A 16,527-nucleotide genomic window follows, 5' to 3' on the forward strand; every position below is an offset into this window, starting at 1 on the left:
TTTGCTTTTGAAATGTGGTCTTTGCTCTGTTCCCACATATGAGAAAATGCGAACTAAAATACTGTCTAAACCAGACATGTCAAACACAAGGCCCGGGGGCCGGATCCGGCCCGCAAAGTGGTTTCATGCGGCCCGCGAAGCCATCCTGGAAACAGTGAGGGAACGGCCCCCACTGCCTTGGCCCTGGCCCAGAGATCCTCCTTCTGCCAGAGACCCTTAGATCTGTCCCACTCCTGCCCAGGCCCCCATAGGCACCCTTGAGGCGAACGATGTAGAGCTGGCCACGCCCACCCAGTAGGCCATATGCACTCTAGCCACACCCACCCAGTAGGCCATGCCCACCCTGGCCACACCCACCCGGCCCCCTGAGAGCAACCGCAATGCTGATGCGGCCTTCAATGAAATTGAGTTTGACACCCCTGGTCTAAACGTAAGTTACTTAGGGGATCTTCAGCCTCCTTAATTTTTGCTAATAGATTTACTTCTTCACTGGAAAGAAGTCATGTTACTGTGACCTTGTAGCCAATTTCTTCCTCCAAAAAGCAGGTGAGGAGCAAACACAGAGATTAAACAGTATATTTTGGATACTGAGTTATAAAAGGATCAAAGCTTATTTCCCTATTTCTTTAAGATTGATTTATATAGAACTTTGAAAGTAGGCAACTATTTTACTAATGTCATCTCTGTTCCATTTAAGAAAACATTGGTTAGTTAGCTAGATATAATGTTATATCATCTGTGGCTCTGGAGAAGAATAGTCTCTAAAGATCACCTTTGCTCTCTGTCAAAACCAGCAATACAGTCGATTTCTCATATTTTATTGTGGTCTCCTATGTATCTATCATTCCGTATTAGTCACTTATCTGGTCCAGCTAGGTAAACAATTTTTTCTTTTTTTGCCTATAAAAATAATCAGGTGGATTGCCTAATTCTGCTTACTAGCAATTGCCATAAGAGAGGTAGGAATATCATTTTCTGAACTTGTTGATGTGTTATTTGCATCTGTTTGGTTAGTGTTTTTAAGTATTTAATGTTTTTTATTGTCAGAATCTTTTCTTCCTTTTTCCTCATTTTATTGGCTTGGACTAGTAATTGATAAATAAGCAATGGTGTTGTTGTCATGTAAGTTTCCCCCACCCCCCAAAAAAACATTAAAATTATAGGAACCACGCAGGAGTATCTTATAAGCAAAAATATGTATTAATTCTATTTTCCCCTTATTTCAGAAAGTTTATTTTTATTTAGGGTGCCAATGAAGCACTCCTCTTCCAGTGATGCCTCATTCACAGCAGTGATCACTTCAGCATCTCTGGGTCTTTTTTTCTAGGTACTGAAGCATCTGCGACATTTGAACTTCACTAATAATATGGGGGAGCAAGTGGATTTTGATGAGTCAGGAGGCCTAATAGGAAATTATTCAATTATCAATTGGCATCTGTCCCCAGAAGATGGCTCCATTGTATTTGAAGAGGTTGGACACTATAATGTTTATGCCAAAAAAGGAGAAAGGTTATTTATCAATGAAAATAAGATCTTATGGAGTGGATTTTCCAAAGAGGTAAGTGACACCCAGCATTTTAACTGATATTTCTCAGATTTTCCCAGATGATGATGATGATGATGATGATGATGATAATAATAATAATAATAATAATAAATAATAATAATAATAATAATAAATAATAAATAATAATAATAATAATAATAAATAATAATAATAATAATAATAATAATAATAATAATAATAATAATAATAATAATAAAGTTGGAAGGGACCTTGGAGGTCATCTAGTCCAACCCCCTGCTCAGGCAGGAAACCCTATACCAGGGGTGTCAAACTCAATTTCATTTGAGGGCCGCATCAGCATTGCGGTTGCCCTCAGGGGGCCGGGTGGGTGTGGCCTGGGTGGGCATGGCTAAAGTGCATATGGCCTACTGGGTGGGCATGGCCAGCTGTACATCGTTCGCATCAAGGGTGCCTATGGGGGCCTGGGCAGGAGTGGGACAGATCTGAGGGTCTCTGGCAGAAGGAGGGTCTCTGGGCCAGGGCCAAGGCAGTGGGGGCCGTTCCCTCACTGTTTCCAGGATGGCCTCGCGGGCCGCATGAAACCACTTCACGGGCCGGATCTGGCCCCCGGGCCTTGTGTTTGACATGTCTGCCCTATACCATTTCAGGCAAATGGCTGTCCAGTCTCCTCTTAAAAACTTCCAATGTTGGAGCATTCACAGCTTCTGGAGGCAGGTTGTTCCACTGGTTAATTGTTCTAACTGTCAGGAAGTTTCTCCTTAGTTCTAGGTTGCTTCTCTCCTTGACTAGTTTCCATCCATTGCTTCTTGTCCTGCTTTCAGGTGCTTTGGAGAATAGCTTGACTCCCTCTTCTTTGTGGCAGCCCCTGAGATATTGGAACACTGTTATCATGTCACCCCTCACCCTTCTCTTTGTTAAACTACACATACCCAATTCCAGCAACCGTTCCCTATATGTTTTAGCCTCCAGTCCCCCAATCATCTTTGTTGCCCTTCTCTGTACCCTTTCCAGAGTCTCAACATCTTTTTTACATTGTGGTGACCAAAACTGCGTGCAGTATTCCAGGTGTGGCCTTACCAAGGCATTGTAAAGTGCTATTAGTACTTCACGTGATCTTGATTCTATCCCTCTGTTAATGCAGCCTAGCACTGTGTTGGCTTTTTTGGCAGCTGCAGCACACTGCTGGCTTATATTGAAGTGATTGTCTACTAAGACTCCGAGATCCCTCTCACAGTTACTACTATTGAGCAAGGTACCACCTATACTATACCTATGCATTTGATTTTTCCTGCCTAAGCGTAGAACCTTACTTTTTTCACCATTGAATTTCATTTTGTTAGATAGTGTCCAGTGTTCGAGTCTGTCCAGATCCTTCTGTATCTTAAGCCTATCTTCTGGAGTATTGGCTATTCCTGCCAGCTTGGTGTTGTCTGCAAATTTGATGAGTTCCCCATCTATCCCCTCATCCAAATCATTAATGAAGATATTGAAGAGCACTGGGCCCAGAACAGAGCCCTGGGGCACCTCACTACACACTTCATTCCATGTAGATGCGGTTCCATTGAGGACCACACGCTGAGTACGGCCTGTCAGCCAGCTACGAATCCATCTGGTGGTAATGCTATCTAACCCACATTTTTCTATCTTATCAAGTAGTAGGTTGTGATCTACTTTATCGAATGCCTTATTGAAGTCCAAGTAAATTATATCTACAGCATTCCTCTGGTCCACTAGTTTTGTCACTTGGTCAAAGAATGTAATAAGATTTGTCTGGCATGATCTGTTTTTGACAAACCCATGTTGACTTTTAGTGATGACTTTGTTTGCATCAAGGTGTTCGCTGATTTGTTGTTTGATTATCTTTTCCAGAATCTTCCCATGTATTGAGGTCAGGCTGATAGGTCTGTAGTTTCCTGGATCTATTTTTTCCTTTTTTTGAAGATGGGAACTACATCAGCTCTCTTCCAGTCCTCTGGTAGTTCCCCAGTGCTCCAGCATCTTTGAAAAATATACTTCAGTGGTTCTGAGATCATGTCTGCCAATTCCTTGATAACTTTGGGGTGTAATCCATCTGGTCCTGGTGATTTGAACTCGTCTAGGCTGGACAGGTGCTCACTTACCATTTTTTTGCCTATCTTAACTTGCGTTTCTATTCTGTTTTTTATGGCACTGGTTTTGGTAGGCTGGACTGTTTTTTTCCCTTTTTGTAAAGACAGATGCAAAAAACAAGTTAAATAGTTCTGCTTTCTCCCTGTTGCTTGTCACCTTCTTGCCACTTTCCCCCACTAATGGACCAATCATTTCCTTCACTTTTTTCTTGTTTTTTATACGTTGAAAGAAAGTTGTTTTTTTTGTGTTTTTTTTACTTTCGCAAGCCTTAGTTCATTTTGAGCCTTAGCCTTCCTCACTTTGTCTTTGCAGGCTCAGGCTATTTGCTGATATTCTGACTTAGTTATGTGCCCCTCTTTCCAATTCTTATACTTGTCCCTTTTATCTTTAAATTTAATCAGAGAGTTCTATATGCAGCCATGCTGGTTTCTTTTGAGAGGTGTTACTTTTCTTCTTTGCTGGTATTGTGCTAGACTGGGCCTTTATTATCTCACTTTTCAAAATTTCCCAAGCTTCTTGAGTTGTTTTCCCCTTGAGGATTCTCATCTATGGAATCCTTCCCAAGCTCTCTCTAAGTTTATTGAAATTAGCTCTCTTAAAGTCCAAGACTCTAGTTTGGCTGTGTTCTATTGCTTGTGCTTCCAGAATGTTGAATTCCAATATTGCATGATCACTTCCTCCCAAGGTTCCTGTGGCTTCAACACCTTCTATCATTTCATCTCTGTTTGTGAGAATTAAATCTTTCTTCTTCTCAGGAAAGGATAGCTTTCTTTTCTTTTCCTTTTTTCTTTTCTTTTCTTCTGAATGAAGAACACAGCTTTGAGATCAAACTAGTTTGTGCATGTGTATTTGATACAACAGGTATCAAATCTATGTATGTATGTGTGTATAGATAGAGAGATAGAGATAGATATAAAAACATTAAAATGTTTTCGTTTGATATCTGTTGTCAAGTGATGCTGTCGTATAATGGAAAAACAACAGCAGGTGTAACAGCTATTCTTCACAGCCATTCTGATGCTGTAATCCAGGGCAAATAAAGCCTGGCCTCACTTTAAAAAAAAGTCTCAATGCTTCCTTGCATTGTGAAAATTTTTCTTTGCTTCTGTGGAATTTCTTGGGTATTTGTTTCTTAAAGATAATCTCATGAAAATAAATGTGGCTGATTTAATTTTTTTTATAATTCAAAACTGCTTATTCAATTCAGATGTGCCATTCATGATCACTTCAGTCATACTCTTCTCAAGATGCCTGATTTTTGCAATCAGAGGTCCTTCACATTGCTCTAGGCCAGGGGTAGGCAACCTTGGCTCTTTTATGACTCGTGGACTTCAACTCCCAGAATTCCTGAGCCAGAATTCTGGGAGTTGAAGTCCACGAGTCATAAAAGAGCCAAGGTTGCCTACCCCTGCTCTAGGCCCTTCAAGTTATACCCTTTTTCACTTATCTTTTTTTTCCCCAAGGTGAACAAACAATTGTCAAGTCACTTTGCTTTTCTGTGGGCTTTAGTACTACGGTCATCTTCGGCTTGTTGATGTCAAAACTAATATTTAGCACAAAATTTAAACAGAGAAGTATTTTAGTGTCCTGTTTGTCTCTTTGTTCTTTTTTTCTACCATTTGTATCTTAAAGAAAAGCTTTTTTATAGCATTGTTGTTATTGACCTTAAAAATTCAATTCAAAAGTCAGCAGATCTTCCTTTTGGCTCCATCTTGTGGCTGTTTGGAAAGTTCCAGATCTGATCTTACTTGCAAACCTGGGATTATAGGATTACCATAGAGTTCATATTACCATAGAATCCATAGCTTCCTCAACTAAGTGTCCTTTCTGTGTTGGACTTTTTCATTCCCAACCAGCAATAATTAGTTGACAGTGTTAAACACTGACGGTAGGCTTATACACCCTTATGCTAAGTTCACATTTGTAGAAAGAACATCTCATGTCAAAAACATAGTTCACACATTTATCCGATGGTGATGCTTGTCACATGATGGAAAACTAGGCACATGCACCATCTTGTTCCCTGCTTCTTACAGTAGATGCTAGAATATTCAGGCAGACTATTCCACTTCCAAACCCACTTATGTATATGGCTTTTCTCCCTCCCTTTTTAAGCAGTGACCAGGATATCCTTAGCTCTGGTTTCTACTTCTGAGAAGAATGTGCATCTCCTCAATGGGAAGGAGACTGAACCCATTTTGATGTGCTGTCCAGGGCTAGCATAATTCCTCTTCACATCTATGCTCCTAAAGAAGTGGGCAAGTGAAAGCAGCAGCTCCACCTGCTTCTTGGTGCCATGGCTGCTACTCACTAACTTGCCCAAGTGAGCAAGACATAATGCCCACCTGCCTTTTGTCACAGGTTGACTTTATTTTATGTAGAGTATGGCATATAACGTCAGGGAAATCAACATATGCTAGACACACAATGCAGTCTTAACAGCCTAGGATACTAGTTCATTCTGTTCAGCACTTAGGCACCTCTTCTTGGTGCACCACAGGGAGAGCTTTTCACCAGATGACTAGTGACATTTGGATTGCTGGCTTTTCTGGGCTCCTCCACCTTGCCTCGTCTTGTGTCGCAATGCCTCACATCCAGCCAGATCCAACACAAGCTTCCTGCTCTCCGCACACATGAAAGCAGCTGGGTTTTTCCCACCGAAGTGGTACCCATTTATCTATTTCAATACTGCAGGCTCAGGTTGACTACCTCTCTGAGTCTGTATTGTAGCATCTTTGGATCACTGAAGGATACAGCAAAGAGTATCAGTTTTGCTTCTCGCCTGTTTCTTTTTTTGTGTGTAGAAGCAAAGACCATCATCGACCTTGTTTTGACAATCAGCTGTAGGGAGATCTGCAATCAGTCTTCTTCTTCCCCCCTATCAGCTTACCTTGTCAACGGATCCCTGCCCAGATTGTCTTCATTCACACATGATGATGGACAAAGGGTTGGAAGGGTGTTGCTTCACCACCAATCAGGAGCATCAACCTAGATATTAATGAAACCTAACTTTATTCCTTAAGGTACCCTTCTCGAACTGCAGCAGAGACTGCCTTCCAGGTACAAGGAAAGGTATTATTGAGGGGGAGCCCACCTGCTGCTTTGAATGTGTTGAATGCACAGATGGAGAGATCAGTGATGAAACAGGTATGATTGAACGAAAGTAGCCCTCTCCTCTATTAGAAACATTTATCCAAATGGACTCAGAATTCATTTTTGGAAGTCACCATTGGTAACGGCACCCTGTTACAAAGTGTTAGTGAATTATTAACCACTTTCATCACTCCATCCAGTTACAAGAGCCTTGGTGGAGCAGTGGGCTCATGCCTCCTTAAGTAGCACCAGCTGCCTGCAATTAGTGCAGGTTCGCATCCCACCAGGCTCAAGGTTGACTCAGCCTTCCATCCTTCCGAGGTAGGTAAAATGAGGACCCAGATTGTTGGGGGCAATAAGATGACTTTGTAATAATGCCGCTTGGGGGGGGGGGGCGAAAGCCCTAATAAGCAGGCATATACATAGAATGAAGGCTATTGCTAAGCACATTGTTTTGTGCTTAAATTGTAAGCCGCCCTGAGTCTTTGGAGAAGGGCGGGATATAAATGGGATTAAAATAAAAATAAAATAAAATACTATATTTACAGATTAGCAGTGGATTTTGTCCCAGAAGAAAATGTAATTGGAAGGATCAGGGCCTCCTCAAGATAAGTTTTTGAATTTCCAGATTATACAGAAAGAAAAGAGAAGTTTTTCTTTCAAAAACTGTGGTGAATCCCAACTCTTGATATAGTTTCTTTTTTTATAGATTGTGCCTATAGTTTTTTTAAATATACGGCTGCAGGTTGTCCACCTAGGTCAAACCCTAGAATTTGTTTGTTTTTAACTATTTGTGCCTCCAGAGTCCAGGACAACATTTGTATGATGGAATGCTTCTCCATGAAAGGTTGATTCCAACAGATGAAAAATAGCCTGTCAGGAAGAATTCTTGTTAAAATCCTAGTCTGTAACGTGGAGTGGGAATTATTTTCAGTAGACGCAGATTATTCCTTCAGATAGTAACAGTGTAGGTTTAGGAGAAAAGCAACAGAACAGAAATGTGCTCAGAATGATTAACTGGTCTTTGAGTTCAAGAGTTGGCTCTGTATTCTGAACATAATTTCATATACAGTCCCCGAGGACTATACTGTATATTAAAGAATCATGAGGTAATCTCTGAGCCAGGGAGGAAAGCTTCTGCCAAAACACAATCCCTTGGAAAACTTTCTTTTCCTGAAGGAGGATGGAACATACTCTCTCTCCTTTTTTTTTTTTGTAAATGAACCAAACTAAGGTTTAAAGGATGTACAAGCCATAGTTTTGCCTACAATCTCTAGAGTTTCTCCTCTACAAAAGCCATGGAAAATAATAAGTCCGGGAAAGAATACAGCCATGGTCTTTTGGCAGTATTGCATGTAGATGGCCTCTTGACAGAGATGCCACTAAGTCAGGGGTCAGCAACCTGAAAAAGAAAAAGAGCCACTGGGAACCGGTTCCATCACACACCAAAAAAAGTGGGAGCCGCGTGCATGCGTCCATGCACGCGCATGCGCAAAAAACATTTTACGCATGTGCAGAACGGTTTTTCTTGTGCATGTGTGGACACGCGCGGTTGCCATTTTTTAAATGTATGATGGAACCACGCGCACCTCTCGGAACGGGCCTTCAGCAGCCTGCAAACATGCCACGGCAGCTTTCCCAACGAGCAGCGCCGCTGCCCGTTCGCGCGGAGGTGCGCGCGCCTCCGCCCATTCGGAGAGGTGCGCACGCACCTCTCAGAACGGGCGGTGCCACTCTCCATTTGGAGAGGTGTGCGCGCACCACTGCCCGTTCGAAGAGGTGCGCGCGCACCGGGCAGCTGGGAGCCGCAGGAGACAGCTCAAAGAGCCGCATGCGGCTCCGGAGCCGCGGGTTGCCGACCCGTGCACTAAGTGCACTTCCTGTTCAGATGTCTTCTTTTAAGTGAGGATGTTTTGTCTTTTCCAGATGCCAGTGCTTGTGAGAAGTGTGCTGAAAACTTCTGGTCCAATGAAAACCATACCTTCTGCATTCCCAAGCAAATCGAATTTTTGTCCTGGACAGAACCATTTGGAATTGCTCTCACTCTTTTTGCTGTACTAGGTGTCTTCTTAACCTCATTTGTCCTGGGAGTCTTTACCAGATTTCGCAACACGCCCATCGTCAAGGCCACAAACCGGGAGCTCTCTTATCTCCTCCTGTTTTCCTTGCTCTGTTGCTTTTCTAGCTCCCTTTTCTTCATTGGTGAGCCTCAAGATTGGAATTGCCGCTTACGACAACCAGCCTTTGGCATCAGCTTTGTCCTCTGCATCTCCTGCATTCTGGTAAAGACCAATCGTGTCCTTCTGGTCTTTGAGGCTAAGATACCAACAAGCCTCCATCGCAAGTGGTGGGGACTTAACCTTCAGTTCCTCTTGGTCTTCTTATGCACATTTGTGCAAATTGTCATCTGCGTCATCTGGCTTTATACAGCTCCCCCTTCTAGCTTCCGTAATCATGAAATGGAGGATGAAATCATCTTTATCACTTGTAATGAGGGCTCCTTGATGGCACTGGGCTTCCTAATTGGTTACACTTGTCTGCTGGCCGCTATCTGCTTCTTCTTTGCTTTCAAATCCCGCAAGCTACCAGAGAACTTCAATGAAGCCAAATTTATCACCTTCAGTATGTTGATTTTTTTCATTGTATGGATCTCTTTTATACCAGCCTACGCCAGCACCTATGGCAAATTTGTCTCAGCGGTGGAGGTGATTGCCATTCTGGCAGCCAGCTTTGGGCTTTTAGCATGCATCTTCTTCAACAAGGTCTACATTATCCTCTTTAAGCCATCCCGCAACACCATTGAGGAAGTACGCTGCAGCACGGCTGCTCATGCTTTCAAAGTGGCAGCCAGAGCTACACTGCGACGGAGCAATGTGTCCCGCAAGAGGTCCAATAGCCTGGGGGGCTCCACGGGCTCTACCCCATCCTCATCCATTAGCAGCAAAAGCAACCACGAAGAGCCCTTTTCAATGCCAACATCTGCAGAACCACAGCAGAAACATGGGTGCAAGCAGAAGGTGAGTTTTGGTGGTGGAACTGTCACCTTGTCACTAAGCTTTGAGGAGCACCAGAAAAATGCTGTAGCCAATAGAAATGCGAAGCACAGAAACTCCTTGGAAACCCGCAATAGTGACGATAGCCTCACGCGGCACAAAGCCCTGCTTCCTCTGCATGGCCATGAATCACCAGAGCCCAAATTCCAGACACCCTCAAATCTAGAATCCAGCATAGCAGAATCAGTAGTGGGAGAAACCAAGCAAGGAGACCATGTAGAAGGACAGCCTTCTCTGTCAGCTGCATACCTGCGGGATTTAGTAGGCAGTGGCTCCATCAAAGAGAATGCCATCCATTCATAATAATCCAAGGAAAAGGAACCAATTATTGAGCAATTTTCTCCTGGATGGAGAGAAGAATTGAACACATCTCCAATTCCTCTTACTGTTAGAATCAGCCGGTTATGTCCGTTTTCAAAGGAGAGCTGAGTGAAACGGTTCCTGAGCATGTCTTTAGCTATCCTTTTAGTGCAACCATCCGTGGTTGTGGAAGATACAAGAAGGAAAACTTTGGAGGGGCAGGAAGGTATCTTTCCCAGCTGTGCTGTAGAAGAACTTTTTTTCTTATCCTCTTTTCCATCACCGCCGTCGTGAGCATGTCTGAGGTTCCATTAATATGCTCTGCCTTTTACATCAGTGTACATTATCCCCATTTCTTCCTTGTGTATATTAATTCCCCTTTATACGTAAAACCGCTTAGCAACGTTACAGCAAGATGAAACTTGGCTGCTTTACATCAAACAAGTCATGCAGTTTGCTTTAGGAAATATTACTCCAGCATGCTAAATAATGTTCAGCCAGTGGCTTGAACTTGTAAAGTATTTAAAACGATAGATAGCGATATTTTTACACATGAAGGCAGGGCAGATGTTTCGTGTCTAAGACATAGAATTCTGTGGTCTTCAGTGCTTTTCAGTGCTTCTGCCCGGAGACTGACATTGGAGGGGGCGTGGGGGGGGGCAGATTTAACTCACCTTGAAGGCAGAGAAAGGGAAGAGAAGCCATAGGGCAGCGTTTCTCAACCTTGGCAACTTTTAAGATGTTCAGGTTTCAACTCGTACAATACCCCAGCCAGTTGCAGTTCACATGTCTTAAAAGAAACGCATCTTGAGAAACACTGTCCTAAAGAAAATACAGAAATACAAAGAGCTCAGTGAAAATGTGTCCTTTATTTCTTGTCACAGCCTTGGATGTTATCTCTACCCTAGCAGGCCTTTCGTGCATCAAAGAGCTTCAAATGGAGAAGAGCAGATGCAAGAAGTTGTGTGTACCACAAATTAAAAACAAAACAAAACTTTAGGAAATAAGAACATAGCACACAGCAGCACAACAAGGACAATTGTGGAGATAACCAGGTTCTATTGTGAACCTGGTTATAGAACCAGCTTCAATTATGAAAAGCTATTAATAAAGTTAGTTAAATATAATGTAGTCATATTTCAAGGCATGTATCAGTTGAATCTTACTTCAGTAGAAAAATGTGCAGATAGTTTAATCTTCTTCTGTGACTTTAGAAATGTTTTAATGGGCAAATAAATGGCAGGTATAGTTAAATGTTATGTTTTGCCACATGTGGAATGAATGTCAGAGCTTGGTCACTCTAATGTCTGCAATTCCTACATTTTAAAATGTATTTTACAAACAGAAGTTGCCAAGTTGAGTTCCAAAAGCTCCTATTCATACAGAAAGAACTGAGAAAGAAGCCAGCCTGATTGTAATGAATTCTGATTGAATCTTTTTGCTGTACCTGTGTTTGCCTAGCATGAGAGGGACCCCTCTTTTCCCAAAAGATCTACAGATGAATCACTACACCTTTTTCCCACACACACGAAATATTTATATTTATCCATATAAATAAAGCAATGTTGTGTGCCCATTGACAAATGCAATGGAAAACTTCATCTGAGTTGTGGGAGCATATTGAACAGTGGCTGGGTCAGTGCAGTAGGCATGCACCAAGATCTGGGCTGCAGATACATGGACTTCTGCTAGCTGGCATCAAAGAGATTCAGACAATTAACTTCCTTGCTGTTGTCTAGGGGCATCTGGATGGTTGAAACCAGGTGTGTGTCTATGCCAAGCCCAAAACAATCGTATTATATGATGTGCAGATTCTGCCCAATTGTACTATATTTAATTAACCCTGGTGAATCAAATCATGGGCCAATGCAATATGCAGCCTTATTAGCCTGCTCATCATAGATTGCAGGCAGTTGCTAAAGAAAATCAATTGTTTGAGAGGAAATGTAGATACTTCCCTGTTTTTAATGCCTTTTTATGGAGTGCTTTGGAATTAACTATCCATTTATTCAGGGATGAATGGAAGGTAATTTAGGATCTACTGAACTGTGGGTGATTTGTAGTAGATTGGCAGGGATTCTGGTTTCTATTCATTGAACAAGATTTACCAGAGAATGACTGTCCCTTTCCAAAAAATGAGAGAGCTAAAGTGAAACCACTTGGACAAACCATAAAAGGATTTTTGCATGGACTATAGATGAGCTCTCACTCAATTCTGGTACTCCAAACAAATCTCTGTGCTCGCTCAGCAGCTGCTTAGATGTCCCGTATGTTTGTGTGTTTATACACATGCACAAAAAGAAGAAATAAAACATTAACAAGATGCAAAAATTAAAAGGGAAAAGGGAAAAAACCTCAAACCAGCAAGGCATATTAGAATAAATGTACAGTATATATAACACAAAAAAGCCCAGTCCTTAAACAGCAAAACAACCTTGACATACAGAATTATTGATTGGATTTTCACAGATAGATAGAAGACCTGTTCATATGTAGAAAAAACATAACTACTGTATATCCAAAGTTTTATTACTTTATCTAGGACTATTACTATATAATTTTAATGCTATGTTATTAATACCATGGCTTCTGGTTGGGGAATAGAAACTAATAAGCATACATTTGGATTTAAGTCACTAGTTAACTTACATCTGACATAGTTATGAGACAATGGGTCCATCAGGAACTAATTTTTAATACCTTTGGACAAAGGCATTACCATGGATGTAAAAGATAGATATATTTCTCTGGGATTAATTCAGTGACAATAAGAATTTTGTAGTGGATCTTCACTAAGAATCCTGGTGAATACAAGAAACATATCATGGACCTGATGAACTCTTAAGAGTTTTGAAATCCAGTCATCAAGTGGACTTCTTCATCAAATCTAATTTAATCCTGAAGTGGCAGATTTTGAGGAAAAAAGAAAATACTAGATGATGATTTTGGAATCTAACAAAAAAAAACATTATAACATGGCCTTCAGTGTTCATTCATGTACTGTATATCCCTGGATTATTTCAAGTTTCAATGCATTCTGAAAACATTAAATAATTGATGTGAGATATAATCAACACACAGTTACGCTCTTTTTCTTGAAATATTCAGAATGCTTGTAAATATAAACCTAGATGACGCAGACCTTACACCTCATATTGAGGCTAAAGAAAGTCATAAAATTAAGCTTGTCTCAAATAGCTTAATACTTAACATGAATTTAGTATTTCTTCATCAGAGCATTAAGGATTTTATTATCAAGATTATTTTGTGCTGAAAGGCTCTGAAAAACCATATCTTTTTTATCTGCTAGAAACCTCAGGGGATGTTTATTTCTTAGCTTAGATCCTTTTTTTCAGACAAAGAAATCTACATTCAGCTTGAATGGTTTATTTAGGGCAGAATGGCTTCCTTGTGCTAATCATGAACTAGTCCTGGAAGCCTTTCATATTAGTCAACAGACATCTCTTCAGCATGCATTAGAAAGCTTCCTTTCCAGTAATTCCACACAGCAAGTGAAGGTTGCCCGGGTTTGGTTCAAAATAAACAATAGGGACCGGAAGGCTGAAGACAGAAAAGCCATTTCATGTGGCTTTAAAATCTTAAAATATTCTTGTGACTTTAAAGTTGATTGAATAAAAGCAGATTAGTACCATTTGGGCTCTTCAACCAACTGTCTATGCTTGGTCATAATATTGTAGGTGGATTGAGTACTCTATTTTCTTCATTGGATGTTAGACTCACGACAGTTTGAGAAAAATACAGAGACCATACCCCAAATGGCACTAGTGAACTTTGTATGTTAGCAGTGTTCCATGTACCTCCTGAATATCTTACTTTCCGATTATTTAAAAACAATCATTTTTTAAATTGCTTACATGTAAAAGAAAAGGCTTGTTGAAATAGTATGGCATCAAATGCCATCTTGGTTGGCAGGTGTAAGGGCTATAGAAGCAATTTACAACAAGCCACAGTTTCTTTTCTTGTGAGCGGTGGTGATACATTTTGCCACTGGGGAGAAAATGGGCCAATCTCAGGTTTTTTTCCTGATCTCCTCCATGATGTATTTCTCTGTGAAGAAGCTGGGGGAGGTCATCTACATCAAGGTAGTTTTGAACCTTCCAAACTGGACTACTTACTTAACATTCATCGATGTCTTCATCTGCTTCTACTGAGTCACACTGCTGATAGCATGGTGGTTGCTGAACAGGAATTGAGTTCCATATCTAGCAAATGTCATCTATCCACTGGCATCATACTAAATGATCTGTTTGCTTCCCTCACTCGCAGTTGGTGCAAATACCTTGAACAATCATTTCTGTCTGCATGCCACTTTGCTGTACCTTCATAACAACACTAGTGATATTAGTGAATTAGTTTCTAAGGTCTAGCTAAAACATGACATTTTAAGAGATAAAAGTATGTTTAGTCAATTAAGCTGCTTCTAACAGCATATATAAAAATGAAAAATAGTTTTCTTAGTTCCTAAGAAATTGAATAGTTTCCTTTTTCTCATATCAGATTTATCTAAGCTATAATCCTGTTCCTCAGAGCTATCACAGAAATGCTTCTAAAAGCTAAGCATGAAAACAATATACTATTGTTGCTTGTCTGGTTCACATTTTCTAAGATAATCACATGAAATGGCTGTTAAAAATGTCTTGGTATATCTGTCTTCTCCCCTTTTAAGGTCATCTGCACACATGGCTATCATGTCTTCAAATATCTTCATACATTTTAATATGTATTCTAATTTCATGTTAAAACCCGTATGGCTTTGCCATGAATGCATTCCCATCCATTTCTTTGGTGTCATCCTGAGTTCCAGTGTAAGAACAGGAGTGATTTCTCTCCCCCCACCCCACCCCCACGATCCAGTGCTCATTGCTGTATCTCACTTCATTCGATCTCTTAAAAAAAAACTTGGAAGCATTGTGCATGGACAATGGAAGGTCAAACTGGATTTTTCAAAGTACTCTAATGTGGAAAGAAATTTAAGAAATAATCAAGATTTTATATGTAGCCAAAAGTCCAATAACAGTTCTAATTTTCAAAGGTAGTACCAGGTTTGAGAAGGACTGAATAAAAAAAACTTCTGGGCATCACTGTAGGTTGTAAATCTATCACCAACTTGCACCTGCACAAACAAACAAACAGATTTAAAAGAGGGAAAGCAGTGACTGATGTGCAGCTCCCAGCACTCTGGAGATGTCAGAATAGGCAGCTTTAACTGCACCAGCTTGGATTTCTACAGTAGCATAAGCAGCTGTAGGCTGCTGCACCATCTACACCACTAGGTTTGTCTGCTTTGTAATACACCACGAAGTTTCACTATTGGTTGTTTAAAGGGATGCCAAGTCTATTCTTGTATGTTACAGTTAATATTTGTATTGCTTGTAATGTCTATATCATATGGCTATGCATGTCCTCAAAGACATGCATGAATTTTGCAGATGTAAGATAAGCTGATAATGTGTGTCTTTTGGAGAGCTAAATAAAAGAGGGCCTGTCCCAGCATTTCAAGACTCTTTCTTTGTGCTTGCCCTTGCCTAAAAATCCTTCAAAATTAAACAATTCAGAATTACCCGTTAGAAACATGGCTAAAACTCATTGTAGAAACAAAATAGGAAACTGCAGCTACTATTAAGCATAAACCATTTAATGGGGGAGGGGGAAAACCCTCAAAATTAAGGGTGTTTAGAAAATGCGGACATATGATGTGACACCCAGAAAAATACGGCATACTCCATTTAATTCTCCAGGGAAAGATTGAAGGCAAATGAGGTCCAGGCAGAAGAACATCATGGCTTCACAATCAAAGGGACTGGTTTGGACAAAACTCAGCAGCACTTTTTCATGCAGGTGCTGATAAAAACAGGATCGCCAACATGATAGCCAACGTCCGATAATGGATATGGCACAAGAAGAAGAAGTGGATTCACTGATAATGTTTGAAAGTTTGAAATAAGACCTTCTTACGTATATTTGGTAATTGTTAATGCCTGGAGGAGTCAATGCGCATCATCTGAGTTATGTAATAACAAAATTGGCATCGTGCAGCTCTGTATCTGTTCGAGTATTAAAATCTTGGCGGGAAGATCAGAAAGGGAAGGATGAGATTCAGTTTCCTCCTCATGCTGATCCCTGCCCGGAGTCAATAAAAATAGATAGGAAGCTGAATAATATATTTTAGATACTGGCTGAGTTTATTCATCATGCAACGTCATAAATCAAAGGAAAAGGAAGGCTAAGATGAAAGATTACCTAGTGGCTTTTTTGATTTTGGGGTCTGGAAAAATTCTCTAGAATTATTTCTTTAATCGCTGTTTCTTCAGCTTTATTCCCTTTTTAAAGGAGACCTTAATACAAGAAAATGCACTATAAAAGCTCTGCAGTAATATGGAGTTCCAAACAAATACCTTCCAATCTCCCCTCAACTCGTGGCTT

General features: G+C 40.7%; 1 protein-coding gene across 1 annotated transcript in view; it reads left to right on the plus strand.

The window, feature by feature from the left end:
• Positions 1-10,086, plus strand: part of CASR (calcium sensing receptor) — a gene marked incomplete at its 3' end in the record, with an annotated part of 42,664 nt that extends 32,578 nt beyond the window's left edge. Inside the window, exons 4-6 of the mRNA XM_083351874.1 lie at positions 1,328-1,558; positions 6,661-6,784; positions 8,657-10,086. Coding sequence (XP_083208000.1) covers positions 1,328-1,558; positions 6,661-6,784; positions 8,657-10,086 — 1,785 coding nt within the window. The remainder of the gene's footprint in view (positions 1-1,327; positions 1,559-6,660; positions 6,785-8,656) is intronic.
• Positions 10,087-16,527: the final 6,441 nt, after the last annotated feature.

This window comes from Vipera ursinii, assembly GCF_947247035.1.
Source record: "Vipera ursinii genome assembly, chromosome: 2".
NCBI classification, from domain to species: Eukaryota; Metazoa; Chordata; class Lepidosauria; order Squamata; family Viperidae; genus Vipera; species Vipera ursinii.